The following is a 12,341-nucleotide window of genomic DNA, read 5'->3' as shown; positions in this document are numbered from 1 at the left end:
GAGAAACTTATTCAGGATTATGTACCAAAAGATAAGAACCCCTATGAACATAACTTTTGCGCTGTCAGAAACAAAATCAGAAGCAGCACCAGGTACAAGGGAAACACACGTTTTTCACTTTATACTTCCTCAGGGTTCTCTTGGATATCCTCTGGAACTGCTTGGAAGACTGAAGGATTTCATCCCCTAGAAATTCACACTGTTGAAGCTCAGCGTGTCTTTGGGCCAATAGCTTCATGGATTTATCTGTCACTGCTTCTATGAGGTCATCCACCTATGACAGCCAGATACAGAGAAATGAAACCATGTGTTAGAAAGCCTTGTCCACACCCAAAGGTGGCCTGATTTTTCCTGAGAGATAAGTTCAGGAATTGTTGGACGTTTACAAGTCCCAAAGTATTAATCTAATTCAAGTCATAGCAAACAGAGCTTGAAAACATGCATTTACCACCCAGTGGTAAAGAGGATCTCATTTCTTCTCAAAAGAAGCCCATGTGTGTGCCTTCATTTCAACTGAATTCACTTAATATTTATTAGGCACACAGCACCATCCTCGGTGCCCTCAGCAATCCTGTAGCCACTCTTGAATGCCCCCCACTAACGTTCCTTCATGCTAATCATTAGTTTCATCCCACATCCGCGCTGTCAAGCAGGGCTGTGCATTCAGTTAAGCCTGGCCCTCTGATGCTTTTGAAAGACCAAAGTAAAAGCCTTTGTCCACTACCTGCATTTGAAGCTTTCCTACTGTCAAATCTGATTTTCGGAGGATGTTTTCCGTGCTATGTTTCTTTTTTTTGAATGCTGGAAAGCGTGGTCTCTTTTTTGAGGAATACGGAACTATCATAAAAATGCAAAAATACATCAGATTAAGAAGTGCTAACATGATATCTGTGACGGTGCTTAAATGAACATTCTCACCTTTGGGACATTCTCTTATAAACTGGACATTCGCCACATAACAACGTCGAGTTGGAGGTCGTATTCATATTATTCTCCACCCCCCAGGTATCTCCTTTGTGCCCAGAGCTCGCTTTGAAGAGATCTATAGGGTGCAGAGAAATGAGATTGTCTGGTTCTAAGAGAAAATACAGTGTCAGGAAAAAAGCAGGTCATTTGTAAGGGGAAGAAGAAGAAATTGCTTCTGCAGCCGCTGAGCACAGAGTGTGGGGCTGTTGTAGACCAGTGCCCCAGAAAGCTCATTATCACTGGATCCAGTTGTTAATTTGGTCTCGTTTCTGCAGGTTTCCTTATTTTCATGACAGGCATGTCTCCAAACATAAAAAGAAAGCTCTGGGTTCTTTTCGCTGCATGCCTGATACTCTTCCCCTGGTCCCTGGCTTGCTGGTTACAAGTACCTGTGCTATTGGAAATCATTCCTAGGTCATGGCTCCTGGCTAATATGCCCTTTTTAGTCTTATTGGGTTCACTCTTCCTTCCCCTTGTGCTTAGTAATTAGCATCAGGACTATTGTGAGGGCTACACAAAGTAGGATGTGGGACCACATCTGGGTCTTGCCCTTTGCCTGAGTTTACAAATGAGTCTGCGGAACCTCCGCTCTGCCCTGCCAGCTCGCCCAGGCTCAAGTGTCACTGGGAGAATCTTCCCCAGTCCGTCCAGAGTATGACCCCTCTTTTTCCTCTCTCGTAAAACCAAGTGTTTGGGGGGCTTTTTTTTTTTTCTATTAAGCACTTGGTAATTACTTAAGTTATTTCTGTGTTTGTTGAATACCACTATTAAAAAGTCAAATGCCTTGAAGGGTCAGGCAGGGTTTGCAAAACAGGCTCACTTGGGGCTGGTGTGAACTGGAGAGAACACGCCCTCCTGCAAAGGGGGCAGGCCTCTGCGCCTGCTGCAGTTGCCCCAGGAATTGTGGGCCCAGTGTTGCCAACTCCTCCTGTTTTCCAAAAGGAAGTTGAAAATCCAGATTTCTGTTTGAATTTTTCTAATTTTGAAATGTGGGCTATTAATTCAAATATACTTTTGAGAACATTCTGAGAGCTAACAGTACCATAGTTTAATGTCCATCTCCTCTATCAAACTATAAGTTCCACACAAACAGGACCATGACCTTGGATCACCTTTATAGCCTCCCCAAACTGCCCAGCACATAACAGGAGTACGATAAGTGCAAACTTAGCACAAAAGAGGTAAAATTCAAAACTAATATTGGTGCACTCTGGCAGTGACGCTCTAGAGCAGCACTGTTCGACAGAACTTCCCACAAAAATGGAAATGTTCTTATCTGTGCTGTCCAGTACAACAGACACTGGCCATATATGTTTACTGAGCACTTGAAAGGTAGCTACTGCAGCAAAGAGAATGGACTTTAATTTTAATTAATGTAAATAGTCACACGTGGCTATTGGCTACCATATTGGACAGTACAATTAGTACCTAGCATAGTAATTAGGACTAAGCACTCCAGAGCCAGGTCTTCTGCTGTTTGAAGCCTGGCTCTTCCAATTATCTGGGCCAATTACTTAACCTCTTGTTGCCACCCCTAAAATAATATCCTACTTACTGTAGTAACCTATTGCTCTCTACCTTATAGGGCTGTCGTTAAGGATTAACTGAGTTGGTATTTTTAAAGCACTGAGAACAGGGCCTGGAACACAGTCAGCTTTAAGTCAATGCTTATTATATCTAAAGTAATGATAGTATTTCAGGGTTCTATTAAAAAGATAGTCTGGGCAATTTAGGCTAAAGCTTGATAAGTACAGGTAAGTACAAGCTTTGGGTTGGAGAGTCCTGGATCACCTAGTGCTGTACTGTCTGTACTGTACATATGGCTATTTGTATTCTAGTTTCAATTACAATGACATAAACTTTAAAATTCAGCTCCTCAGTTGCACTGGCCACATTCCAAAGTCTGAAAAGGCCACACGTGCTAATGGCTACTATTTTGGACAAATGTACACTTGCATCCTCGCAGAAATTCTATTGGGTTGATCTAGAGAATTCCTCTCCACGTGTATGCATGATAGGCCAGGTGCTAATATACTAATGAGTCTTGATATCTGAACAGCTGACAAAGTCAATATAAAGCTGTAAACGCCACTGTTGCCCAGATTGTAGTAGAAGCTGGACAGTTTGAGCTCAGAACTAGAGGAATCAGAACTGGAAAGTCTACATTCTGTGCCCTAAATTCTGGGAGTGGAGACACACAAGTAGCAGCTTTAATATGAGGGACTTGCAGTGGCAGAGAACTTGGTTTTTACAACATCCCTAAACACTGACTTACTGATAAGTCTTTAGAGGCGAGTTTGTTTTAGCATTTTACCTTCTGCAGTCCTGAGGGAAGGGATGTCACAGATAACCGCTTGGTGGTTCTCCTGGCTCGGAGGAGTGTATTTCCTTGGGTTATCTCCTCTGTCTCTGCTTCTACAACATCAAGTTGTATAGTTGCTTGGAGGGAAGGGGAAGAAAAAAACAGACAATCTTGAAGGATCACAGTAATAGACACATGCTCCCTATTTGAAAGTCTCCTGAAAAGCCAGCATCACACGCTGTCTCGGCGGCTTTTTTCTTTGGAGTTAAAAATTAAAAATGGATTTGTTTTGCTGAAGCTTACACTTTCTCCTGAACATTTGCCTTTTCTTGTGGTCATGACCTCAGTGGTCACCGACCCATCTTAACAAGGTGGTTACCTGTCTTTGAGACTTCAGTTTTGACCTCTGTTGCCTTTCCCTGTAACTCTTGTGGAATTCGGAAAAGTAACCCTCTAATGTGTAAGACAATCCCTTGAGTATTTGCTGTTGACAAAAGCCAAGTAAATCTACTCTGCAGCAAAGTGGCACAAAGCTCAGCCATTCACATACCGTCTTAATAGTTTTTCCCACATTCCAGGAGCCCCGTGAACCCTAGAGCCCTTAATATTTTTCTCTATCAATTCAATTCTTAACACAATAAACGTACTTATAAAGAAAACTTAAAACACTATCATAAATCAAAAACCAATATCATAAATATAGGCACTGAGACTCGTATGGTAAAACCAAAACCATGTTATTGCCTGGAGAAGGCAATAAACTTGAGGTTACTCTCTTTTTTACTAAAACAGAAAAGGGCAGGAAATGAGGCTTTTTCCTTGTTGTAGTCAAAGGGATCGACAGGGTCATTTGGAAAAAGGGTTTTGCAGCTTGTTCTGTTTCAGCGTCTTCAAGCTGTGCGCAGCACCTGAAATCAACTCAGCTGCTTTAGGTCCATTGATAACCATATCTAGCAGCCGGGGTTCCTCATCTCAGTGACTGGTGGCTCCACCTTCAAAGCAGATGCTCAACCCAGGGACCCTTCCTTCTCCCCTGCCACTGTCCAGCTCACCCCCAAATCTTGCAACTTCTACCTATGAATATTTCTCCCTTGATCTCACCATCCCCACTGCCACGACTCGTCCAAGATATTACCATCCCTTGCCTGAACGAATGTAAGAGCCTGTTTATTGTTCCTTCTGTATCTCTTCTTGCTCTCCTTCGATCCAGTCTCTACCCTGCAGCCTCAGCTACCTTTAAAAAATGCCAATCAGATTATATAAATCACCAGCTCGAAAATATTTGATGGTTTCTTATCACCCTTAGGAAAAGTTAAAATTTCTTAACATGGCTTACAGACACCCTTACCACCTTATTCACCAGCCTCTCCCTGGCTGGATTACTTTAATTTCTTAATTACACCCAGTGCTCTCTTGATGTTGGAACCTGAAAGTGTTCTCCCCTCTTCCTGGGAAACTGTTCTCACCACTCTTTCCTTATCTAACTGTAGTTGTCCCTCAGATCTCATCTGAGTTGATCCTTCCACAGAGAGGCCTTTCCTGAGCCCCCTCCCCTAAATTAGCATCCGTGATGTCTACCCATAGTGCCTTCTGCTGCTACTTTGCATCAGAGGTAATTATCTGCATAATGCTGGAATGTCCCTCTGTGCTGTATCTCCAGGAGGGTAGGGACCATGTGTGTTCTATCTGCTACTCTATCCCTAATAGTGTGGCTGGCATATAATAATTACTTACTAAAGTTTTGTTTAAAAAGTGTAATGAGGGTCAACAGGGATGAGCAACTGTCTTTTGGTCACAGCTGAGGGTCAGAATGTTTGAGTGGAAGCCTAAAGGATGGGCAAGTTTCTTGGGAAGATCTTAGTGCAGAGATTTGTTATTCCAACTAAGATGAAAATAAGCCAATGCATGGGATGAGGAGAAGATTTTGGTCCTCTGTTTTCTGCTGGACTCTCCAACTCCAGCCCCATCAGTATATAAGCATGTCCTCTTTGCTATTTTTAACAGAAATAGGCAGGTCAATCCATACCAGGTAATTGCTAGATGCTTGGATCCTTGTAATGGTGACTGCTTTTTCCGGAAGAGAGAGTTTGTTTGAAAGGGCAATCAGTCAGCTGGAAGCCATCATTTTTGTTTTTTGGGTTTTTTTTTTTTTTCTGGAAAAAGTATCCACTAGGCTTGCAGCCTTATAACCATGTGAAATTTGAAGGTATGTTTGAATTTCCTACATATACATAAGGACTTTATATGTTTCTGGATGCTGTGCTATAAAGGGTATTAGAAACCTACAAAGGATATTCATGGCAGTGAAGCTCTTCTGTATGATATTATAATGAGAGACACATTACATGGTAGGTTTTTCAAAGCCATAGAAGTGTGCAGGGCGAAGAGTGAACCCTAATGTAAACTATGGACTCTACTTAATAATAATATATTAATATTGGCTCATCAACTGTAACAAATGTACCATGCTAAGGCAAGATGATAATAACAGAGGAAACTACGGGGGTAGGGTAAGGAGAGAGAGGTATATGGGAACTAACTTTCTGTATTTTCTGCCCAATTTTCCAGTAAACCTAAAACTGCTCTAAAAAATAAGGTCTATTAATTTTAAAAAGCTACAGAGGAGAATGCAAATAGTAGTAGTATCATTAGTCATCACTCATGAGGGCCCCCCCAAAACAGCATCACCACGTTGCAAAAAAGACAAAGTTAACCGTTCAAATGCTGATTCTTCACAAGGTACATGGGAAGCAGATACAACAAAATAAAACTTCCTTTCTGACTTACCAATCATAGATTTTAAAAACAGAATTCTCACCACACCCTCTTCTGTTAGAAGTAGCCATTTGAAAGTCTGCCTCACTCCTTTCTCCAGAAACAAAACAAAGCAAAATCCCACTTTGGTTTGATTTTCTAATATATGTGTATGTGTATATGCCTATGTGTGCATCTGTATTTAAATGAAAAGTAGCTTTAGACTGATGAGAACGACTGATTAATTGGACTGGGAGGGACCTCAAAGGTGATCTAATTCAGAGCTTTTCAAAATGCATGTACATATCAGTCACCTGGGGGTCTTTCTAAACTGCAGATTCTGACTCAGTAGACCTGGGTGGGGCCTGAGCTTCTGCATTTCAGAATATGGCTCCCAGGAGATGCCATACTTGGGGTAGCAAGAAAAGCCATCCTAATTTCATTTTTCCTCTTGGCCTTGACGCTTAACCATATGTTGCCTTTGATTACCATTCTGTGAGAGCTTTCTCATTCTTGGTTTGGTAAACAACTTGGGCGATGGAAGCTCCTTGACAATTCTAGGAAGAAGGCTCTGCGTATTTGAAAGGAGGGTTTCCTTAGGGTTAGTGGAGCCCTCTCTGCTGACACTTGCTGGCCTTGCTTCTGTACTTGTGTGACAGCATCCTCCCCCCAAAAGTCTTCACTTTCTTGACCAAATCTCTTTTCTGATTTTGCTGGCTTTCATGAAATTCCATGTCACTCTCATTGGATGATTCCTCTTTGGGGACCAACACATTTTGTTTTACTAAGTTGGTAGACACAGCTCTATGCCATCTGAACAAAAGAAAAATAATTTGCATCAAGGAAATTGAAAAGTTATAAAAAAGGTATCATTTAAATCATTAAAATCCACTGCAAATGTGAAAAAATTATACAGTTGCAAAAAATAAATTTGAAGACTCAAATCACAGAAGAATAAAGCCAAAGTAACTACTTGGCGTTTTGTTGCCAAACTCTAGAAGTGCATTCTGGACACTATCTCATTTAATCCTCATAGCAGGTAGGTTATATGATTATCTTCATTTTACTAGTGAGTAAACTGAGACATAGAGAGATTAACTTAATTGACCAAGCATAGAATGCAGATTTTAATCTTGGTTTGTGGTTGTTAAATTATATTACCTCATATTGGCAAATTGGAGATCTTATTTCAGTAACGGTTTGAGATAGTTTTTGCTGGATTTAGTGCTTCCCAGGCTACAGTGATGAGAGATGAAAGAGTCTGATAGGGTAGTCAATGAAGAATATAGTCTCCAAGGTCCCATAAACACTGCATTTACATAGAATACTCATTTAGAGAGAATAATTCTAAATGCATTATTTCCAAAATTCCGAATAGTCATATAGCATCTTCATCATTTTTGCATATTTTAGTAATTTTTGCATATTTTAGTAATTTTTGCATATTTTAGTAATTTTTGCATATTTTAGTAAATAGGTAACACTTCTTAATAGACTTCTATGTGTTAAACACTCATCTAAGTTCTTTCATATGTATTACACAATTTAATCCTCCTACTGTCCTCTCCATTTCACAAATGAGGAAATTAAAAGTTGGAAAGGTTAAATAAGATTAAATAAGATTAAATAACTTATGCCCAGACAATCTGACCCCAAAGTCTGTGTTGTTATCCCCTGTGCTAGGTAAATATCACCCATTCCATGATACCCTGGATTTACCTAATATTCTTCCTCCATTAACCATTTTTTGTTAGTTTCCTCCAAAGCAACAATATCCATAAAATCCCAGACATTTAAAAAAATTAACCTTTTTATTTTGAGATAATTGTAGTTTCACATGCATTTGTAATAAATAATACAGGGAGATTCTCTGTGTACTTTTTATTCAGTTTCCCCCAATGGCAAACTCCTGCAAAACTAAAATACATTGGCACAACCAGGATATTGACACTGATACTGTCAAGATACCGAACATTTCTATCACCACCAGGATCCTTTGTTTTATAGCCACACCCACTTCCCACTCACCCCTACCTTTTCCTTAAACCCTGGCAATCACTAAGCTGTCCTCCATGTGTATAATCTATATCCTTTCAAGAAGGTACTATAAATGGAATCATACAGCATATGGTCGACCCTGGAACAACATGGGTCTGAACTGTGCAGTTCTACCTAGATGCAAATTTTTTTCAATCGTAAGTACTACATGATCCAAGGTCAGTTGAGTCTGTGGATGTGGAACCTTAGACACCAAGCAACTGCAGATATGGAGGGCTGACTCTAGGTTATACATGGATTTTTGACTGTGCAGATGGCTGGCATCCCTAACCCCTGCTTTGTTCAAGAGTCAACTGTAAAATCTTTTGGGGTTTACTTTTTTTATTCAGTGTAATTCTCCAGAGATTCATCCAGGTTGTTGTGTTTATCAATATTCTATTCCTCTTTATTGCTGAGTAACATTCCATGATGTGGACGTACCAAACTCTGTCTAACCATTCACTCATTGGAAGACATTTGGGTAGTTTCCAATTTGGGGCCGTTATGAATAAAGCTACTATAAACGTGTGTACAAGTTTTTGTGTGAGCATAAATCTTCAGTTCTCTGGGTGAAATCCCAGGTTTTATATTATATTATGTTACATTATATTTATAATACATGTAATACATATTTCTAATGAGGATATAAATAAATTTGTAACTATTAAAAACATTTTTTATATACTACTTAAACTATGTCAAGTCCCACCAGTAGCAAAATACCAACCTCCAGAAAAACACTATTCTCAATTGAACCTAAATCATTCAGCTTCTCTGTCATTATGCAGGAGAAGTAGTTCAGCCCACTAAATAGTTCAGCCCAAGCACTGGAGTTAAATGGTTTGGTTCAAACCAGCACCATACTTCCTAACTGTGTGATCTTGGTCATGTTATTTAACATCTATAAGCTTCAGTTTTCTCATTTGAAAATAGGTATGTTGTTCTCAAGAATGTACAAATAAAAGAAAACAATTTATGTGCTTGGAACCTGATAATACATTCAATAAATGATAGCTTTTATTACCATGTGGAACAGATCTGTGTGGAAAAAATTTAAAAGGCAAGAAGGGAGTGCAAGCTAAGAGGTCAAAAGAAGGGAGCCCTCATAGGCTAGCAGCCTCCTTTGTGGGACCAAGGACGTAGAGTTATGTTAGTTGTACATACACACACACACACACACTCACAAGGTGGTATTATTCACATTCATTATAGTTGAGCATATAATACAATAACTTTCCAGCAGAGGGCAGTCAAGTGTCCTGAGGAAGGGGTGCCATATTCTAATTTGCCCAAAGATCATTTACGGGCCAAGACTAATTTCCCATGGACCCTTCTGAGAATATTTTAATAAAGCCATCTGTTTCTACTACCGTAAATACATACACATGGAAATACAATTCAGGAGGTTCAGGAACCCCCAAGGCCGTCCATGCAACCCCTCAAATAAAAAGCCCTGCCCTAAGCAGTTTCTGAATCTCTAGAACGCCTCTCCCATTCCCATCCCTCCACCCTTATTCCCGGTCTATTTACAACATAATTAACAGATGTAACTTTGCTCCAGAGCCTAGGATAGAACTGCTGCCATTGCTGTTATGAAAAGAATCCTTTCTTTCCTAAGCTTTTAAGTATCTTGGTTGGTTGTGAATTTATTTGGTTGTATTGCCTCTCCTTTTAACCCCTGTTTCTTACTGAAAGTGGAAATCTCTGCAAAATTTCATTTTGCCTGTGGAAGTTCAGAAGTCTGATCTCTGAGGCTTCAGGTCTCATGAAAACACCTCATTTCTATCTATCTAAGCTACTGCTCATGAACCTGGTAAGAAAGAAGACACCCTGCCCTCAAAATTGGAAAATAATTCATCTCACCGACTTTCCAAATTAAAATGTATTATTTTTGGAGTATTTCATGCTTGTCTTCATGGTTTTGCCATTAGCAAGAAAAATTAGGTATAAGACAGTTTTTAGGTTACATTAAAGAGCGTGCACATGGGTGAAATACAATTAGCATGTATTTCAGCAGCCAAAACTGCTGGAAGAGGGAACAGAAAGAGCATTGCTCATGGACTCATCTTGAAAAATGCACTATTGAATTTTCAAAATAATAGTATTTGCTGTCTAAAATTGTGAGACTGACATATTAACTTACGGTCTGCTTATTTTAGTATAATATGCAACATTAAAACTCAAATTCAGGTAGAAAGGAAAGGTTTTCCCCATTACAATGAAGACTTTTCTAATCACAAAATGAAGCTTCCGTTGTGGTACTAGGTTCTCTGATCCAGTGTATAAATGCTGTCTCCCCCTCTAATCCATACAGAGCCTTCATTTCTAAATGCAACGCTTAAAAAGAGATGCTACCTTTTCTAATCATCACGGTGAATACTGGTCAATGCAAAATCCAAAGAATCTCACTCAAGAGAGAAGAAGATGAGTCCCAGTTTCCTACCTTTCAATCCCTTTCCTTTTGAACGAGCCATTTCTCTTTCTGGGTTGCTGAAATCTTCGGTACCGGCCAACTCTTCCGTAAGCAACCTTAAAGGGCTCTGGTGTATACAGGTGGGGATGGTCCATTGCTATCAACTGCACCTGTGGTAGCTGTTTTGGATTTCTTTAGCTCTTGAGCTCACAAACTTCAAAACAAAATCATGCAGTGAGTGACTGAGGCGCTTTTAACTTCTGGGCTGTTTGGGGTAAAGTACGTAGGAAATTTTTGGAATTGCTTCCTTATTCCCTTTAAGGTGTTAGAGACATCATTTGTTGGACCGGCCCTGTTTACCACTTCACAGAGGTCACCAGCGATGCATTTGACAGAGCGGTGGGAAATTCCCTTTTCTGTTGTGAACTTCTGGGCAAGGCAGAGGCAGAACAGGTGATCTGATTGTCTAACCACTGCCATTTGGGTTGGTAATAAAATAATCACACACCAATTGATTATCACAGTCAGGTGTGCATGTTTGAATTCCTAAGAGGGCAGAACCAGAACCAATAGGAATTCCAATGATCCCAGCTTTTGTTAGATTTTTCAAGTAGAGCTGATGAATGCTCTCTCTGTCAGGTTTTTATTTGGCCTTCTCACAGTTCACTTCCAAGGGCGATTTTATTATATCTCGTATTTTGTAGTGATCTCTCAACACATGTGGCTGAGAAAGTTGAGTCCACCGCTCCCTTTAACATTTGCTAGTTTATTTCCCGGAGAAGAGCAAATTCTGGCTGGCTTTGAACTTCCCACCACAAGGTGGCAGCAGACACTAGGATTTATTCCCATCCTTCTCTGGTGCTTTGAGTTTTTCACTCTGAACTTAACTAGAAGGTAAGAAGGAAAACTCTAGAAAAGTGTTGGGAGATACAAGGATTACTCTGTTTGCTGTGTTTGCGCTCATCAGTCATCTGGAGCTGGCTTCTCAGACTTTCGTGTGCACGGAAATTACCTGGGGATCTTATTAAAACGCAGATTTTAATGCAGTAGTTCTGCCTGATAAGATCATTGGGCCAGAGAGCTCAACAAGATAAAAGAGTTACTTGCGAGGATCTGTCTGCTCCAGGCAGATGAATCAGCACGTACCAAAGCCCTGAGGTGGTAGGAGTCTGATGTCTTTGAAAATTTACAAGATAGTCAGGGTGGCTGCAGCGAAGAGATGGATGGATGTATCTGAGGAGCTGGAGAGATAGGCAGGGCCAAACCTGCTGGATCCTACAGAACAATTGAAAGATTTTGGTCTGGCTCTTCAGAATAATGGAAAGTAATTAGAGTTTTTGTTTTGTTTTGTTTTGGCCGTGCAGCGCGGCATGCAGGATCTTAATTCCTCGACCAGGGATCAAACCCATGCCCCCTGCAGGAGCTAGTCAATACATATTTATTCTGGGCAGTGAGGATCCAGTGTTGAGCAAGACAACTGGAATCCCTGTGGAAGCTCCTAGACTTAACCACTGAACTGCCAGGGAAATCCCTATTAGGGTTTTTCAATCATTAAAATTTTAAAAATAGAAAATAAAAAAAAATTTAAATTGTGGTAAAATAGACGTCATATAAAATTTACCATTTTGAAGTGTACAGCTCAGTGGCAGGAAGTATGTTCACACTGTTGTGCAACCATCACCACCACTGTCTCCAGAACTTTTTTTATCTTGCAAAACTGAAACTCTATGCCCACTAAACAAGAACTCCTAATAACATTTGTCTCTATGAATTTTTTTTTGAATTTTTTTAATTGGAAAAAATTACATTTTGGAAGAACTCACCACATAAGGTGATAGAATTCCAAAAATCAAATTACATGAAAATATA

At 40.0% G+C, this 12,341-nt stretch overlaps 1 protein-coding gene across 1 annotated transcript; it reads right to left on the bottom strand.

Moving 5' to 3' along the window:
* Positions 1-31: 31 nt before the first annotated feature.
* Positions 32-10,627, bottom strand: C10H3orf49 (chromosome 10 C3orf49 homolog). The gene is given in 7 exon segments (XM_060023784.1): positions 32-274; positions 725-899; positions 999-1,042; positions 3,281-3,405; positions 6,512-6,656; positions 6,658-6,835; positions 10,503-10,627. Coding segments are annotated over 7 exon segments (990 nt in total). The 3' UTR covers positions 32-76.
* Between the last annotated feature and the right edge of the window lie 1,714 nt (positions 10,628-12,341).

Source organism: Delphinus delphis, chromosome 10, assembly GCF_949987515.2.
Source record: "Delphinus delphis chromosome 10, mDelDel1.2, whole genome shotgun sequence".
Classification (NCBI taxonomy): domain Eukaryota; kingdom Metazoa; phylum Chordata; class Mammalia; order Artiodactyla; family Delphinidae; genus Delphinus; species Delphinus delphis.
The sequence above is the reverse complement of the archived record's forward strand: the minus strand, read 5'-3'. Positions and strand labels throughout refer to the sequence as shown.